Below are 17951 nucleotides of genomic sequence, written 5' to 3'. Positions count from 1 at the left end.
CTTTGGGCAAGTCACTTAGCTTCTCTGTGCCTCAGTTACCTCATCTGTAAAATGGGGATTAAGACTGTGAGCCCCCCGTGGGACAACCTGATCACCTTGTAACATCCCCAGTGCTTAGAACAGTGCTTTGCACATAGTAAGTGCTTAATAAATGCCATTATTATTATTACTATTAGGTACCTCATCTGTAAAATGGGGTTTAAGATTGTGAGCCCCCCGTGGGACAACCTGATCACCTTGTAACCTCCCCGGCACTTAGAACAGTGCTTTGCACATAGTAAGCACTTAATAAATGCCATTATTATTATTATTATCATTAAGTCACTTCACTTCTCTGGGCCTCAGTTCCCTCATCTGTAAAATGGGGATTGAGGCTGTGAGTCCTATGTGGGACAGGGACTGTGTCCAACCTAATCACCTTGTATCTCTCCCAGAGCTTAGAACAGTGCTTGGCACTTAGTAAGTGCTTAACAAATACCATTATTATTTTATTATTATTACTATTATTATCATCATTACACATATTCATTCATTCATTCAATCATATTTATTGAGTGCTTACTGTGTGCAGAACACTGTACTAAGCACTTGGGAAGTACAAGCCGGCAACATATACCGACGGTCCCTACCCAACAACGGGCTCACAGTCTAGAAGGGGGAGACAGACAACAAAACAAAACATGTAATAATGGTATTTGTTAGGGGCTTACTATGTGCCAGGCAGCGTCCTAAGCACTGGTGCAAATTAATCAATTTGTAAATAGTCTCTGTCTCATGCAAGTCTACTAGTCTCAGTGGCAGGGAATATGTCTGTTCATTGTTATATTGTACTCTCCCAAGCACTTAGTACATTGCTATGCACACAATAAGCACTCAATATATACAACTGAATGAATGAATGTTTATAGTAAGTAAAATGATGAGTTTCTCAAAGTATTATGTGGGCAGGGATCATATCTAATAACTCTGCCAAGCGCTTAGTACTGTGCTCTGAACACAGTAAGCACTCAATAAGTACGATTGAATGAATGATTGAATGTTGTATCGTGCTTCCCAAGTGGTTAGAACAGTGCTTTTTATGGTATTTAATAAGCCCTTACTATGTGCCAGGTCCTGTACTAAGTGCTGGGGTAAATATAAGTTAATCGGGTTGGACACAGTCCATACCTTCCATGGGGCTCACAGCCTTAATCCCCATTTTACAGATAAGGTAACTGAGGCACAGAGAAGTGAAGTGACTTGCCCATGGTCACACCGCAGACAAGTGGCAGAGCCGGGACTAGAATCCAGATCCTTCTGACTCCCAGGCTTGTGCTCTAGCCACTAGGCCATGGTGCTTCTCTGCTTTACACAAAGCAAGCATTCAATAAATGCCATTGATTGACTGATTAAATTTCCTGTTGGGGACAATAGATGAGTTTCAGTCCTGAGATTTCAGGATTAAAAGCTTGTGCAAAGGAGTTGATTAATGTGCAAGCGGTTTGTGTAGTAGTACCATTAACACTCTCTCTTCCCTATTTGTTGTGTTCCTGCTGTGTTACCTCGTAGTTACCTAGTTGTGTTACCTCGTTCTCGCCTGTCCCGCCATCGACCCCCGGCCCACGTCATCCCCCGGGCCTGGAATGCCCTCCCTCTGCCCATCCGCCAAGCTAGCTCTCTTCCTCCCTTCAAGGCCCTGCTGAGAGCTCACCTCCTCCAGGAGGCCTTCCCACACTGAGCCCCTTCCTTCCTCTCCCCCTCGCCCCCCTCTCCATCACCCACATCTTACCTCCTTCCCTTCCCCACAGCACCTGTATATGTGTATATATGTTTGTACATATTTGTTACTCTATTTATTTATTTTACTTGTACATATCTATTCTATTTATTTTATTTTGTCAGTATGTTTGGTTTTGTTCTCTGTCTCCCCCTTTTAGACTGTGAGCCCACTGTTGGGTAGGGACTGTCTCTATATGTTGCCAACTTGTACTTCCCAAGCGCTTAGTACAGTGTTCTGCACACAGTAAGCGCTCAATAAATGTGATTGATGATGATGATGATGATGCTGGCTCATGACACACAACCAGTGAATAGCAGGCAGGGGTGCAATGCACTACAAAGTTCATGCAAAGGTTTTTATGTGCAAAGCCCATTTACAGCCAAAGACACCACAGCACTGTACCACGCTGTGAACTAGCGACAGGACAGTCACCTTTGGTAGAAACTAAGGTATTTGTTGCCTAAACTGGGCAGAAATTGTTTATGCCAGGATCCCTGTTTAGCTTTGTCCACCTCATGGAACAACCGAGGTGTTTCTTCAGTAGAAACGTTCACTCACTATGGTTGGCATTGCCCCAATAAACAGAACTCAGACTAGTAAACCAGCCCACACACTTCAATACTCTAATGCCAGCCTTCTCACTGTACCTATATCTCATCTACCTCACCACCATTAATTAATTAATTCAATTGTATTTATTGAGCACTTACCGTGTGCAGAGCACTGTACTAAGCACTTGGGAAGTACAAGTTGGCAACATATAGAGACGGTCCCTACCCAACAACGGGCTCACAGTCTAGAAGGGGGAGACAGACAACAAAACATGTGGACAGGTGTCAAGACATCAGAATAAATAGAAGTAAAGCTGGAGGCACATCATTAACAAAATAAATAGAATAGTAAATATGTACAAGAATAGTAAATATGTAAGAGGCACCAACCTCTTACCCACGTCCTGCCTCCCTCTTCACATCCGACAGACAATTATTCTTCTCCCCACATTCACAGCCTTATTGAAGGCTCGTCTCCTCAAGAGGCCTTCTGTGACTAAGCCCTCCTTGCCTCCCCCTCCCTTCTGTGTCAAATTGACTTTCTCCCTTTTTTCATCCCCCTCCACAGCCCCACAGCACTTTTGTACATATTTGTAATTTTATTGATGCATATTAATGTCTGTCTCCCCCTCTAGACTATGAGCTTGTTGTGGGCAGGGAATGTGTCTGCTATATTGTTATACTGTACTCTCCCAAGTACTCATTACAGTTATTACATGAGAAGCAGCGTGGCTCAGTGGAAAGAGCACGGGCTTTGGAGTCAGAGGTCACGGGTTCAAATCCTGCCTCCACCACTTGTCAGCTGTGTGACTTTGGGCAAGTCACTTAACTTCTCTGTGCCTCAGTTACCACATCTGCAAAATGGGGATTAAGACTGTAAGCCCCCGTGGGACAACCTGATCACCTTGTAACCGCCTTAGCACTTAGAACAGTGATTTGCACATAGTAAGTGCTTAATAAATGCCATTATTATTATCATTATTATTACAGTTCTCTTTGCACAATAAGAGCTCAATAAATATGACTGACTGACTAAAACACTTTACATTCTCATTCATGGTACAGTCCAATAAAATTGGCCAAAGCAGCACCTGCTACCTTTTCTCCCTACCTCTTAGATTGTGAGCCAGGTACGAAATAAAAACACTCTCTACCTACACCAGTGTTTATTCATCCATTCATTCATTCAATCATTCTTATTGAGCGCTTACTGTGTGCAGAGCACTGTACTAACTGCTTGGGAGAGTACAATACAACAATAAAAAGTCAAAGTTCCTACCCACAATGAGTTTACAGTCTAGAGTGGGGGAGACAGACACCAATATAAATAAAATTACAGATATGTACATAATTGCTGTGGGTCTGAGAGGGAGGCAGATCAAAGGGAGTAAATCAGGGAGACACAGAAAAGAGTAGGAGATGAGGAAAAGCGGGGCTTAGTCTGGGAAGGCCAGATTTAAGGAAAGAGGGCATTCCAGGGAGAGTGTACGTCAGATTTGAGGAAAGAGGGCTTCCAGGCCAGAGGCAGGACTTGGGCTAGGGGTTGGCGGCAAAACAGGCTAGATAAAGGCAAGCACTTCAAAAGAGTTTAATACCTACTGCAGTTATTCATTATAGTACAGTTATGGTTCAGTAAGGTTTTTCTGATGTCTCTTGTTGGGTTTCGTTAGCTATATAGCCAGAGGAAGACATTTATTAGTAAGTATAAGCTCCCTGTGGGCTGGGAATGTGTCTGCCAACTCAGTCATATTGTACTTTCCCAAGCACTTAGTACAGTGCTTTGCATGTAAGTACTCAATAAATATGATTGATGATGATGAAGAAGAAGTGTTAATGAATCCTGAATAGCACCATCAGATGCTACTATTCTGTTCCAAAAATGGATCATTCACTAGAATTCATCCAGACACCTTGTAGGTGCTTAATTAATAGTGAACGAATAGTTTAAATGTGCCCCCAAAATCTGCTGGGGCAAACCCATGGTTTAGAAACAATAACATTAATTTCACTGTATTTGGATTAACCGCAATGCTATTTCTCTTTCCCAACCCAAGCTTACTGCGATTGATAGACTATAGATTGCTGAAACTGTTTTTCTTTGAAGAACAGCATTCTAATTACATTGGTTTATTAGACACTTCTACTTTTAAAACAGTTCTTATTACATTTCAGTCTCTCACAAATATCTGGTCATACTTGTAATGGAATGTATATTCTTTATTACACATCATGTAAAGAAAACTACACAAAAAAACTACCTTCTTCATTACCCATTTATTGCACTTCAAGACTAAACAAAGGTGTAACTCCTGGCACTCCTGATTAATTTTGTCAATAGCACAGGAAAAACCCAGATTAGGCTAGAATACATCACATTCTAATGTGATAATACAATGCCTTTATTTGACATATCTGCCTGAATTAAACGGGCTATAATACCTGTTTTAAGAATAAAGTAAAAGTAAGAAATGGTGAGATAAAATTGCTATTCAGAGTAATACTAACTTATATAATAACTATAAGAAAACACAGAATTAAATGAAGTATAGATCACATAATGCAAATTTATACTTTTACACAACAGTTCATATCACCTAGCCATGGTGAAGAAGCTGAAAAGTAATAACTGAATTCTCTCTCTCTCTCTCTCTCTCTCTATCTCACACACACACACACACACACACACACACACACACACACACACACACACACACACACCCTCTTTTGGGGTCATTAAAATTCACTGCACTAATTTAAGTCACTAAAATTGAACATAAAAGCCATTATTATCTAGCTAATTAAGTCATTTTCCTCTAGATTAATTCATTCATTCTTTCAATCATATTTATTGAGCACTTACTGTGTGCAGAGCACTGTACTAAGCACCTGGGAAGTACAAGTTGGCAACATATAGAGACATTCCCTACCCAACAGCGGGCTCACAGTCTAGAAGGGGGAGACAGACAACAAAACAAAACATATTAACAAAATAAAATACATAGAATGAATATGTACAAGTAAAATAGAGTAATGAATATGTACAAACATATATACATATATACAGGTGCTGTGGGGAAGGGAAGCGGGTAAGGCAGGGGGATGGGCAGGGGGAGTAGGGGGAGAGGAAGGAGGAGGCTCAGTCTGGGAAGGCCTCCTGGAGGAGATGAGCTCTCAGTAGGGCTTTGAAGGGAGGAAGAGAGCTCTCAGTAGGACTTTGAAGGAAAGAAGAGAGCTAGCTTGGCGGATGTGCAGAGGGAGGGCATTCCAGGCCAGGGGAAGGACGTGGGCCGGGGGTCAATGGCGGGACAGGCGAGAGCGAGGTACGGTGAGGAGGTTAGTGGCAGAGGAGTGGAGGGTGCGGGCTGGGCCATAGAAGGAAAGAAGGGAGGTGAAGTACGAGGGGGCGAGGTGATGGACAGCCTTGAAGCCGAGAGTGAGGAGTTTTTGCCTGATGCGTAGGTTGATTGGTAGCCACTGGAGATTTTTGAGAAGGGGAGTAACATGCCCAGAGTGTTTCTGCACAAAGATGATCCGGGCAGCAGCCTGAAGTATAGATTGAAGTTGGGAGAGACAGGAGGATGGGAGATCAGAGAGGAGGCTGATGCAGTAATCCAGTCACTATAGGATGAGAGATTGAACGAGCAGGGTAGTGGTTTGGATGGAGAGGAAAGGGCGGATCTTGGTGATGTTGCGGAGGTGAGACCAGCAGGTTTTGGTGATGGATTGGATGTGAGGGGTGAACGAGAGAGCAGAGTCAAGGATGAAACCAAGGTTGTGGGCTTGTGAGACGGGAAGGATGGTAGTGCCGTCAACAGTGATGGGAAAGTCAGGGAGAGGGCAGGGTTTGGGAGGGAAGATAAGGAGTTCAGTCTTGGACATATAGACAATCTTAGACATCTTGAACGGTGTGTAGGAGAGAAGGCAGGTGAAAAGCTTGTGGTCGAATAGAGAAATTCCAGAGATGGTGAGGGTAGAGATTGTACAGTGACCAGAGACGGTGAGCGTGACTGTGTGCCCAAGTTGCTGAGTGGGCGATGTGGGGTAGAGCAGTAGGTAGACAGAATTGAGGAGTGATAGAAAGCGGGCAGCGGAAGGAGCGTCAAGAACATCTACATGGACATTGAAGTCCCCACGGATCAATGTAGGGATGGAGAAAGAGAGAAAGAATGTAGCGAAGGGGTCAAAATGGTTCAAAAAGTTGGAGGTGGGGTCTGGGGGGTGGTAGATGACCATGAGTGGGTGGTAGAGGTGGATGATATAGGTTTTTCAGTCATTCAATTGTATTTATTGAGCACTTACTGTGTGCAAAGCACCATACTAAGCCCTTCAAAGGGAAGGGCTTCAAAAGGAAGGGAAAGAGAGGGATGGTGGAGGTGGAGTGGTGAGAAAGCGGCACTGGGGAGCGAGAAGGAACCCAACTTCTCCTCCTTCCCCATACACTCTACATTTTGACTTTGAGCTGCACTTTTCCAGGTTTTGATTAGGTTACCAGAATTCCCAGCAAATATTACATGGGGATGTGTATGACTAGATATTAAATAGAAATGTTACCATTACATCAAATTATACCTAATTCTGTAAAATGGGGAGTAAACCTTACTCCCTTCTACTTAGCCTGTGAGCTCTGCACGGGACAAAAACTGTCCAAACTGATTATCTTGTGTCTACCCTGGCACTTAGTACAGTACTTGTCACATAATGAGCTCTTAGCAAGTATAATAATAATAGCAATAATAATATAACATAACTAATATATAATGCTTCTTTATATAAAAACCTCCAGTTTGGGAGTTAATGCTTGAAAAGTCTACACTTTTCTGCAACTGTTGTGGATTGAAACACTCCTCCACGTTTGAAGATGCTTCTTCAAAAAGGCATGTGGGGCTTGAACTCTAAGATGAGACAGAGTACAAATCAGATTTCTAGGGGGATCTGATTACTTCCTTTGGACTGAGTGCAATGAAGAACAATTCATAAGTGTGTTCAAAATGATCAATTCATTCCCTCAAAGGAATTGAGCCAGACCCAAACATCACTATAACACGTCACCGTGAATACAAGTCTGAACCCATATCTTGACTCATAATCTGCTGAGGATCAGGCATTGGGTTTTGAATGCAAATTTGATCAGTGACTGAAAACTCTAGACTGTAAGTTCATAACTAATAATAGTAATGATAATAATGGTATTTGTTAAGCACTTTCTATGTGCCAAGCACTGTTCTAAGCGCTGAGGTACATACCAGGTAATCACGTTGTCCTACATGGGGCTCACAGTCTTAATCCCCATTTTACAGATGAGGTGACAGACACAGAAAAGTTAAGTGGTTTGCCCAAGGTCCCACAGGAGACAAGTGGCAGAGGCAGAATTAGAACCCACGTCCTCTGACTCCCAAGCCTGTGCTCTTTCCACTAAGCCATGCTCCTTTTCAATGTGGGCAGGGAACAGGTCTACCAACTTTGCTAAACTGTATTCTCCCAAGAGCTTAGTACAGTTCTCTGCACACTGTAATCACTTAAATATCATAGATTGATTGGAGTCATTTCTCCACCAGTGCTGACCAGTGCTGAGATTCAGGACAAAATCCTGGCAGTTTGGTTCTTTTTCCTAATGATAGTCTTTTGACTTGGAGAAAATATCTGACCATTCAAGATATAATTGTTATTTAAGTGGCTAGCCAATCAACCACTAATTGCCCCTTTAATAAAACATCTGCCAGTCTGCACTTACAGTCAGCATGCTTCAATGAATGAATCTCAGGATACTCAAGATATTTAATACCCAAGCATGATGCTTTATTCCATGTTTAAATTACCGGGGGACAGAGGGAGAATAATTTATGCTCTAAATCACTTCTGATCCCCGAACACTACTTGCTTCTGAACAATTTCTAGTCAGACAGCCTTTCGTTTAACATCGTAAATTAATTGGGAAACTTGGCCACTGATTTAAGCTAACAGAAAATGGTACCATCAGGAACCCAGGAGAAGTGGTACTCTCTACTTTGAGAGATGTAGGTAGCATAAAAGTATAATGATTTAAAAAAAAGGTATTTAGCTCCTCATTACCAGGTCTAACAAGTCTAGTAGGTTAATAACTCACTGAAGCCCTTTTGGCCCTGATCAGAGGCTTCATCTCTGTCTGTAGGCAAAGGAAATGTTTCTTTAGTTTCTGGGGAAATTGCTCACCCAAATCAGTCACTTGTATTTACTGGGCACATACTGTGTGCAGAGGACTATACTAAGTGCCTGGGAGAGTACAACAATATAACAGACACATTCCCTGCCCACAATGAGCTTAGAGTCTAAAGGGGGAGATGGATATTAATATAAATAAATAAATTACAGATTTTTTTGTGGCATTTGTTACATGCTTATTATGTGCCAAACGCTGTTCTATGCACTGGGGTATATACAAGGTAATCACGTTGGACACAGTCCCAGTCCCACATGGGGCTCACAATCTTAATAACTGAGGCCCAGAGGAATTATATGACTTGCCCAAGGTATGAGCCCAAGTGACTTGTCGAGATATGTTCAGAAGTGCTGTGGGACTGAGAATAGGGGTGAATAAGGGAGCAAGTCAGGGTAACACAGAAGGGAGTAGGGGAAGGAGAAATGAGGGCTTAGTCAGGGAAGGCCTCCTGGAGGAGATGGGCCTTCAGTAAGACTTTGAAAGGGGGGAGAATAATTGTCTGTTGGACGTGAAGAGGGAGGATATTCCAGGCCAAAGTCAGGACGAGGGCAAGAGCTCAGTGATGATACAGGTAAGATCGAGGTAGAATGTGGTTAGCATTAGAGGAGAGAAGTGTTCTGGAGAAGTATAGAGAAGTAGCATGTCATAGTGGATACAGCACAAGTCTGGGTGTCAGAAGCCATGAGTTCCAATCCCAGTTCTGCCATTTGTCTGCTGGGTGATCTTGGGCATGTCACTTTATTTCTCCATGCCTCAGTTACCTCATCTGAAAGTGGGGATTGAGACAGTGGGCCCTAAGTGGGACAGGGACTGTGTCCAACTCGATTTGCCTGTAGCCACCCCAGCACCTTCATTCATTCATTCAATCATATTTATTGAGCACTTACTGTGTGCAGAGCACTGTACTAAGCGCTTGGGAAGTACAAGTTGGCAACATACAGAGACGGTCCCTACCCAACAGCGGGCTCACAGGCTAGAAGGGGGAGACAGACAACAAAACAAAAACATTAACAAAATAAAATAAATAGAATAGTAAATATGTAAAATTAAAATAGAGTAATAAATCCGTACAAACATATATACAGGTGCTGTGGGGAGGGGAAGGAGGTGGGGGGGAGGAAGGGGAGAGGAAGGCACAGTCTTGGAAGGCACCTTAATACAGTGCCTGACACATAGTAAGTCCTTAACAAATACCATAATAATTATTATTGTTATTATTAGTGTTATTATGAGCTATGTTGTTAAGGAGGTGCCTAAACCACTATCAACTGAATGGAATTAGTAGCTTAGCAATGCATTAATTTCAGGGAAAGGCAATTCACTAAACTAGCTCTCTTCCTTCCTTCAAAGCCCTACTGAGAGCTCACCTCCTCCAGGAGGCCTTCCCAGACTGAGCCCCCACCTTCTCCTACCCACTGCCCCCACTCCGTCCCACTGCCCTACCCTCTTCCCCTCCCCACAGAACTTGTGTAAATTTGTACACATTTATTACTCTATTTTATTAATGATGTGTATCTATAATTTTATATATCTATTCTGTTGGTATTGACACCTGTCTACTTGTTATGTTTTGTTGTCTGTCTCCCCCTTCTAGACTTTGAGCGTGTTGTTGGGCAGGGACTGCCTCTATCTGTTTCCGAATTGTACTTTCCAAGCACTTAGTACAGTGCTCTGCACACAGTATGCACTCAAATACAATTGAATGAATGAATTCACATCCATTTATCCAATAATGTGTGCTCAATGAAGGAAGATACAGGTTAATGTTATTCACTTACCTAGATCAGTTATCTAGTAAAGTGTCACCTCAATCAAATTCAACTTTCTCAAAATTTTAGTTTCAGATTCTTCAAATCCATTCATTTTTAATTGCCAAGCTTAATATCAGAGCTTCTACGGTCTTGGCTAAAATCATGGTTTTATTCACTCATTCATTTATTCAATCATATTTATTGAGCACTTACTGCGTGCTGAGCACTGTACTAAGTGCTTGGGAAGTACAAATCAGCAACACATACAGACGGACCCTACCCAACAACGGGTTCACAGTCTAGAAGCGGGAGACAGATAACAAAACTAAACAAGTAGGTTTTAGGGTGGCGCACACAATTTCACATATAGGCTGTTGCATCAAAACCATGCTAATAAGATAGGATGTTAAAAATCTCCATAATTTCCAGCAATGCTCACTCTGACATGTTAAACTGTTGTGTAAACCCGACCGCCCACTATTAACTCATCAACATTTCAACCTATCACTGGGCCCGACGGTGGCATGTTGGATTGAGAGGAAGCAGCAGATTTTGTAGATGTTGCAGAAGGACAATCTATGGGATGTGGAAACAGGATGAATACGGGGATTGAAAGAGAGGGAGTCGTCAAGGAAAAATCCAGTTTAAGAACCAGGTAATTTGATGGTGCTGTCAACTGCAAAGGGAGACTTAGGTGGTGAACTGGATTTGGGAGGGAAGGTGGTGAGTTTAAAAGATGGCATGACAGAATGGAGAGTGACTTGGGGCAGGGAGATGACTAAGGAGGCTGTTCTGGTCATCCAAAATGACCAGATGACCCTTCTACAGCTACAAACACTTAAAGTCCAGAGGGACCACTGCCTAATGCCAAAGCAACCCATGAGTTCTCCTGTCCCAACGAGAAGTGAGATCAATTCCAGCTTGATATTTGACCAGATATAAGGACTTCCAGTTCCTAATGGGCCCATCTGTCTACAGTATTTTACAGAAAAGATTTTCAGCAAATACCACACAACTATGGAATCACAAAGCTGAAGGTACTCTAGAGAGGCCAGCTAGTCCCATTTCTGCAGCCCAATCACTTTTCATTCCACTTTTCACTGAAATGTTCAAAGGTGAGAGTTATCAAAAAATGGTTCTGCCCCCAGATATATGTGTATTAGAATGGTGAGGAAGCATGGGCTCTTTTCAAGGCCAGGATTAAGGTCATCACAAGAGACTTGAGAGATATTTATTAAAAGAGCTCTACTGTCTCTAGATTCTTAGCTGGCAAATAAATATTACAATAACTTTTCCTTTGAAAAGCCTAAGATTGTGCTCCTTGCAGTGGAAAGGTATAAAATTTAGGAGTGAATCACTCAAAGACCAAGGGTCAAGGAAATCCATCAACTTTACAGTGAGAACTACCTACTTACCAATAGATCATAGATTCTGGTACCTCAGGACCAAAATATACAGAGAGTTGAGAAACTCAGAGCATCAACCTACACCACACACATTCAGAGATTCTCTCTGCTACTTCAATCATCGGCAGGATGGAAAGTATCATTGATTCAGGAGTGTCTGCTGTGTCACTCATCGTCACCTCCCTCCATGACATGTATGGTCCAGATTACCCAATATCCAATGTTGTCAGGACCCAGAGAAATACTATTTTAGTTACTTTTTTCAAAATTCTAGTTAAGTAGTTAAAACCTTTTTGTCCCCCAAATAGGGCTGCATCATGCAAGGGATGGTGATAAACCCCAAGAGGAAACAGTATTTTGGGAATGTATGGCATTTTTAACAAAATTACAAGAGTATAGTTAAAAACAGTAAGCCCCACCATTGGAAAAATTTCATAGATTAATTAAAAAAAAAAATCAAACGGCTCTCCTATCTTGAAAGATGACAATAAAGTGCAGTACCATATTATTTCAGTTAATGTTAAAAATTTAGTCTGATGGTCAGTGAAGATTGCTTGTCCCAATCTGGTTCTAATCTTGGCTCTGCCACATATATGCTGTGTGATCTTGGGCAAGTCATTTAACTTCTCTGGGCCTCAGCTACCTCATCTGTAAAATGGGGATTAAGATGGTGAGCCCCACATGGGACAGGGGTTGTGTACAACTTGATCAACTTATATCTACCCCAATGTTTAGAACAGTGCTTGGCACATAGTAATAATAATAATAATAATAATAATGGTATTTATCAAGCATTTACTATGTGCCAAGCACTATTCTAAGTGCTGGGGAGATTACAAGATGATCAGGTTGTCCCACAGGGGGCTCACAGTCTTAATCCCCATTTTACAGATGAGGTAACTGAGGCACAGAGAAGTTAAGTGACTTGCCCAGTCACACAGCTGACAATTGGCGGACCCGGGGTTAAAACCCATGACCTCTGACTTCAAAGCCTGGGCTCTTTACACTGAACCACACTGCTTCTCTTGTTAACTAAGCACTTAACAAATACTATTATTATTATTATTATCATCCCTTAAATTATATTTCCTTCTAAGGGTAGCCTCTACTGCTACAATCAGCTATTTGCCATTTCACCACTTGTCCAAAATAGAATTGTCCAAATCAAAGGAAATTGTCACCAATTGAAACCTAATTGGGAAAGGGTTCCAGACACCAAAGAAGCTGGAGTCATATAGTGGTAGAGAATTGGAGACAATCAGGAAATAGAGAAATACCTGATCAAGTTTCCAGTGGAACTCCGCGGGCCGAAAAGTATCAGCTTGGTCAAAATCTTTCCGTAAAAGAAACACAAGGCGGCAATTATGCACATACAGAGCATAGTGGTGTCGGTTCATTTCTGAAATTCAGAAAGAGAAAGAACTGGCATCCCAACTTTATAGTTTAGATAAACCTTGAGGGAAGAAAAAGGATATTATTGAATAACAAACAAACTTCAGCAAAATAAAGAATAAAGTTTCTTCATTGTTCTGAACAATTTAGACTGAAGTATATTGTGAAATGCACAGGGGACCTGAATTATACTGAAATGGGATTTGAAGAACAACTGCTATTGCCTGGAAGCCTATTGTTCTGAAATTCAAATGGAATATTTTTCTAACTAACCCCAAATAGGCTTTCATTGTTTTCTTTAAAAAGGTATAGGCATGACTGGCTTATGTTTCAAACCTTGCTGAGACTGGGAGTACATGTTTAAAGGAAACATTTGTCTGATTCCAGAGAGCAGAATTGGAAGATCTCTCATTTGCTGTTTGGTGAAAATGGGGTTGGAGGGAAGAGGAAATGACAAAAAAACCCATTAACATCTTTAGTCGGCTAGGCTCTTGTTTTCCTGTAGCCATCTGTTGCTTCTTCAAACTCCTATTCAGATTTTTCACTTGTCCCTCATTTTTATTTTTTGAAGTGATATTTGTTTAGCACTATGTATTAAGCTCTGAGGTAGATGCAAGATAATCAGGTTGGACTCAGTTCATGTCCTACATGGGGCTCACAGTCTTAATAGTCATTTTACAGATGAGGTAACTGAGGCCTGGAAAAGTTAGGTGACTTTGCCAAGGTCACACAGCAGACAAGTGCTGGAGTGAGGAGTAATAATAATAATAACAATAATGATGGTATTTGATAATGAGTAGATAATTTGATAATGAGTAGATAATTTCATAATGAGTAGAACCCAGGTCCTCTGACTCCCAGGGCCAATCTCTTTCCACTGAGACACACTGCGCCTTCTTATTACATAAGTAGAAGACTCTGCTCCTGTGTGTTCTTACAGTTCAGAGCTATAGCATAAACTTAATTACATTTCTCACCAGCAAATAACTTTTCCAGGCAATATACAATTGGCACCGGGTGTAATTCCAGGTATCTGCTCTACGTTATAAAGCTTTGAGCTCTGGACACCTCCTTTTTGCTGACCATCCAAAAAGCATCTGAAAAAAACATCTGTGCCAACAATCTCCTTGTTTTATGCTCAGGAAAAATGGGATGAGGGATAGTTTCTCTGCTTAAGTTCTGAGACCCCTTCTATTGTCTATCTACACTCACTCCCTTGGAGAACTATTTTTGCTGTCCTACTGAGAGCTCACCTCCTCCAGGAGGCCTTCCCAAACTGAGCCCCCTCCTTCCTCTCCACCTTACCTCCTTCCCCTCCTCACATCACCTGTATATATGTTTGTACGTATTTATTACTCTATTTATTTATTTTATTTGTACATATTTATTCTATTCATTTTATTTTGTTAATATGTTTTGTTTTGTTGTCTGTCTCCCCCTTCTAGACTGTGAGCCTGTTGTTGGGTAGGGATTGTCTCTATATGTTGCCAACTTGTACTTTCCAAGCACCTAGTACAGTGCTCTGCACACAGTAAGCGCTCAATAAATACGACAATGAATGGATGAACGAATGTCATGGCTTCTACACCTCCAGCCCTGATCTCTTTCCCTCTCTGCAGTCTTGGATTTGCTCCTGACTTCAATACACCTCTACTTGGATGTCCTGCTTTTACCTCAAATTTAACACATCAAAAACAGAACTCCTTATCTTCCCATCCAAACTCTGTTCTCCCCTGGTCTTTCCATCACTGTAGACAGCAACACCATCCTTCTGGTCTCACAAGCCTATAACCTTGGAGTTATCCTAGACTCCTCTCTCTATCCATCCACATATTCAATTTATCACTAAATCTCATCAATCCAACCTTCACGACATCACTAAAATCTGCCCTTTCAACTCCATCCAAATTTCTACCATGTTAATCCAAGCACTTATACTAAATCCGCTTTGATTACTGTATCAGCCTCCTTGCTGACCTTCCTGATTCCTGTTATCTCATCTCTCCAGCCCTTACTTCACTCTCCTGCCCGGATCATTTTTCTACAGCAATGTTCAGTTCATGTTTTCCCACTCCTCAAAAACCTCCAGTAGTTACCCACCCACCTTCGCATCAAACAGAAACTCCTTGCCATCGGCTTCAAAGGACTCAGTCACCTTGCCCCCTCCTATCTCACCTAGCTACTCTCCTCCTCCTCCTCCTCTTCATTCCTTTAATGTCAACCTACTCACTGTACCTCAATCTCTATCTCACCCATGTCTTGCCTCTGGCTTGGAACAGATTGTCCCTCTCTGATGGACAATTACTCTCTCCACCTTCAAAGCCTTATTGAAGGTGCAACTCCTCATTTCCTCTTTACCCACTCCTGCGTTGCCCTGACTTGTTCCCTTTATTCATTAAGCGTGGCTCAGTGCAAACAGCACAGGCTTGAGAGTCTGAGGTCATGGGTTTGAATCCTCACTTCGCCACTTGTCAGCTATGTGACCTTAGGCAAGCCACTCAACTTTTCTTCCTCAGTTACCTCATCTATTAAATGGGAATTAAGACTGTAAGTCCCATGTGGGACAACATGATCACCTTGTATCCCCCCGCCCAGCGATTAAAACAGTGCTTCACACATAGTAAGCGCTTAACAAATACTATCAATATTATCATTATTATTCACCACCCTGCCCCCATCCACCCAGCACTTATGTACATACCATTATTTATTCATTTACATTAATGTCCCTAGACTGTAAGCTCATTGTGGGCAGCAAATATGCCTGTGATATTCTTGTGTTGCACTTTCCCAAGCACTTAGTCCAGTGCTCTGCACACAGTAAGTGCTCAGATAATACAATTGATGATTGTCTCTGGAATTCCTTACCTACTCTGACTCCACAGAGTATCTATTCATCAAATTATAGGGATTCATAATAACTTGTTCACCCTAAAGTACAGGCTATTTGTAATGCCATGTTTTTCTTGTTTTAGGTGCTGTTGGATAACATATTGCTACCGCTGTTTTTTACACATATTTTAAGGAATGCTTTGATTAGTCAAAACCCTAGGCTTATTATCAGGGAGTTCAATTTGCAAAACCAAGGACAGAAGATCCCAAATCAATTCACATCGATGGGCTCCTGTTCCAACCTAAAGCTTCCTTTCCTTTGTACTCCTGGGTGTAAAATATATCTATAATGTGTATATATCTATAATTCTGTTTATTTTGATGGTAACGACATCTCTCTACTTGTTCTGGTTTGCTGTCTGCCTCCCCCTTCTAGACTGTGAGCCTGTTGCTGGGTAGGGACTTTCTCTATACGTTGCCGAACTGTACTTTCCAAGAGCTTAGTACAGTGCTCTGCACACAGTAAGTGCTCAATAAATATGAATGAATGAAAGAAAATAATATAATACTTCAGCATCTGGGTTCCCCACAAGCTCCAAATGGAAAAAAAAATTGTTAAGAAAGAAGACCCACCTGTTTTGTCAGAATTGCAGAGAATGGTTTCTTTCTCTGCCCTCACTCCAGGACTGGGGCCGTGCTTCATCCACATCGTGATGGTAAATTGATCGGTTAAATTCTTCGGGACTATTCCATCAGGGATTTTGGCTCCTTGTTTGCCATCAAATTTAAAGATCATGTCGTTGTTGTCTACCAGAAGCCCTGCGGTCCAGTTGGCAGCTGTGCTGGGGGAAGGCAATAGATCGATGGCCCCTGATGAGGCTCCTGACGATGACACAAGGGGAAAGAGGCACACCATTACTCACCATTTGGTCAGGCAATTACTGAGCAATTACTGTGTGCAGAACACTGTACCACTCTCTTCAACCACAGCTGAAGAAAATGTAATAATAATAATAATAATAATATTTGTTAAGTGTTTACTATCTGCCAGGCACTGTACTAATAATAATGATAATAATAATAATGATGGCATTTATTAAGCACTTACTATGTGCAAAGCACTGTTGAGGTTACAAAGTGATCAGGTTGTCCCACAGGGGGCTCAGTCTTCACCCCCATTTTCCAGATGAGGGAACTGAGGCACGGAGAAGTGAAGTGCCTTGCCCAAAGTCACACAGATGACAATCGGCGGAGCCTGGATTTGAACACATGACCTCTGACTCCAAAGCCCACACTCTTTCCCACTGAGCCACGCTGCTACTAAGGGCTGGGGAGCTTACAAGGTGATCAGGTTGTTCCGTGGGGGGTCACAGTCTTAATCCCCATTTTACAGGGGTGCACCCTATGAGTCCTCAGCCCTCCCACCGCAACTAAGAAACTCTCTGCCACTCCCTGGCATGCTCTGCACATGCCTGCCTCAGTATAAAAGCCACTGCTGGCCCTCCTCGGCCCCTCATCACCTCCGGAGCCAGATGAAACCACCAGAATTTGCAGCCTCGCCTAACAGAGCAGTCTCAGTCTCCTGCCCAGCAGTCACCCAAGCTAACTGCTTTCCCTCCCCACCACCCAGGGACGGTACTGGCCTCCCTCCACGCCACTGGGGAGAAACATCTGATCATTGCAACCTCGACTGTCTGCACACCCACAGCTGCTGAAGAACTCTCTGTCAGTGCTTCGCAAGCCCTGGGCACATTGAATTGGGCATAAATCGGCACCCTCCACTCCTCTGCCACTAACCTCCTCGCTGTACCTCGTTGTCGCCTGTCCCGCCGTCTTCCCCCTGGCCTGGAATGCCCTCCCTCCACACATCCACACCTGCATATATGTATATATGTATGTACATATTTATTACTCTATTTATTTATTTTATTTGTACATATTCATTCTATTTATTTGATTTTGTTAATATGTTTTGCTTTGTTCTCTGTCTCCCCCTTCTAGACTGTGAGCCCGCTGTTGGGTAGGGACCGTCTCTATATGTTGGCAACTTGTACTTCCCAAGCG

General features: G+C 42.3%; 1 protein-coding gene across 1 annotated transcript in view; it reads right to left on the bottom strand.

Moving 5' to 3' along the window:
• CLSTN2 (calsyntenin 2) overlaps positions 1–17951 on the bottom strand; it is a 1113326-nt gene that overhangs the window by 158347 nt on the left and 937028 nt on the right. Inside the window, exons 7-8 of the mRNA XM_038751476.1 lie at positions 16521–16769; positions 12941–13062 (exon numbers count right to left, since the gene is read on the bottom strand). Of these exons, the coding sequence (XP_038607404.1) occupies positions 12941–13062; positions 16521–16769 (371 nt within the window). The remainder of the gene's footprint in view (positions 1–12940; positions 13063–16520; positions 16770–17951) is intronic.

Source organism: Tachyglossus aculeatus, chromosome 1, assembly GCF_015852505.1.
Source record: "Tachyglossus aculeatus isolate mTacAcu1 chromosome 1, mTacAcu1.pri, whole genome shotgun sequence".
NCBI lineage: Eukaryota > Metazoa > Chordata > Mammalia > Monotremata > Tachyglossidae > Tachyglossus > Tachyglossus aculeatus.
Note: the sequence above shows the minus strand (reverse complement) of the source record. Positions and strands in the feature narration are given on the sequence as shown.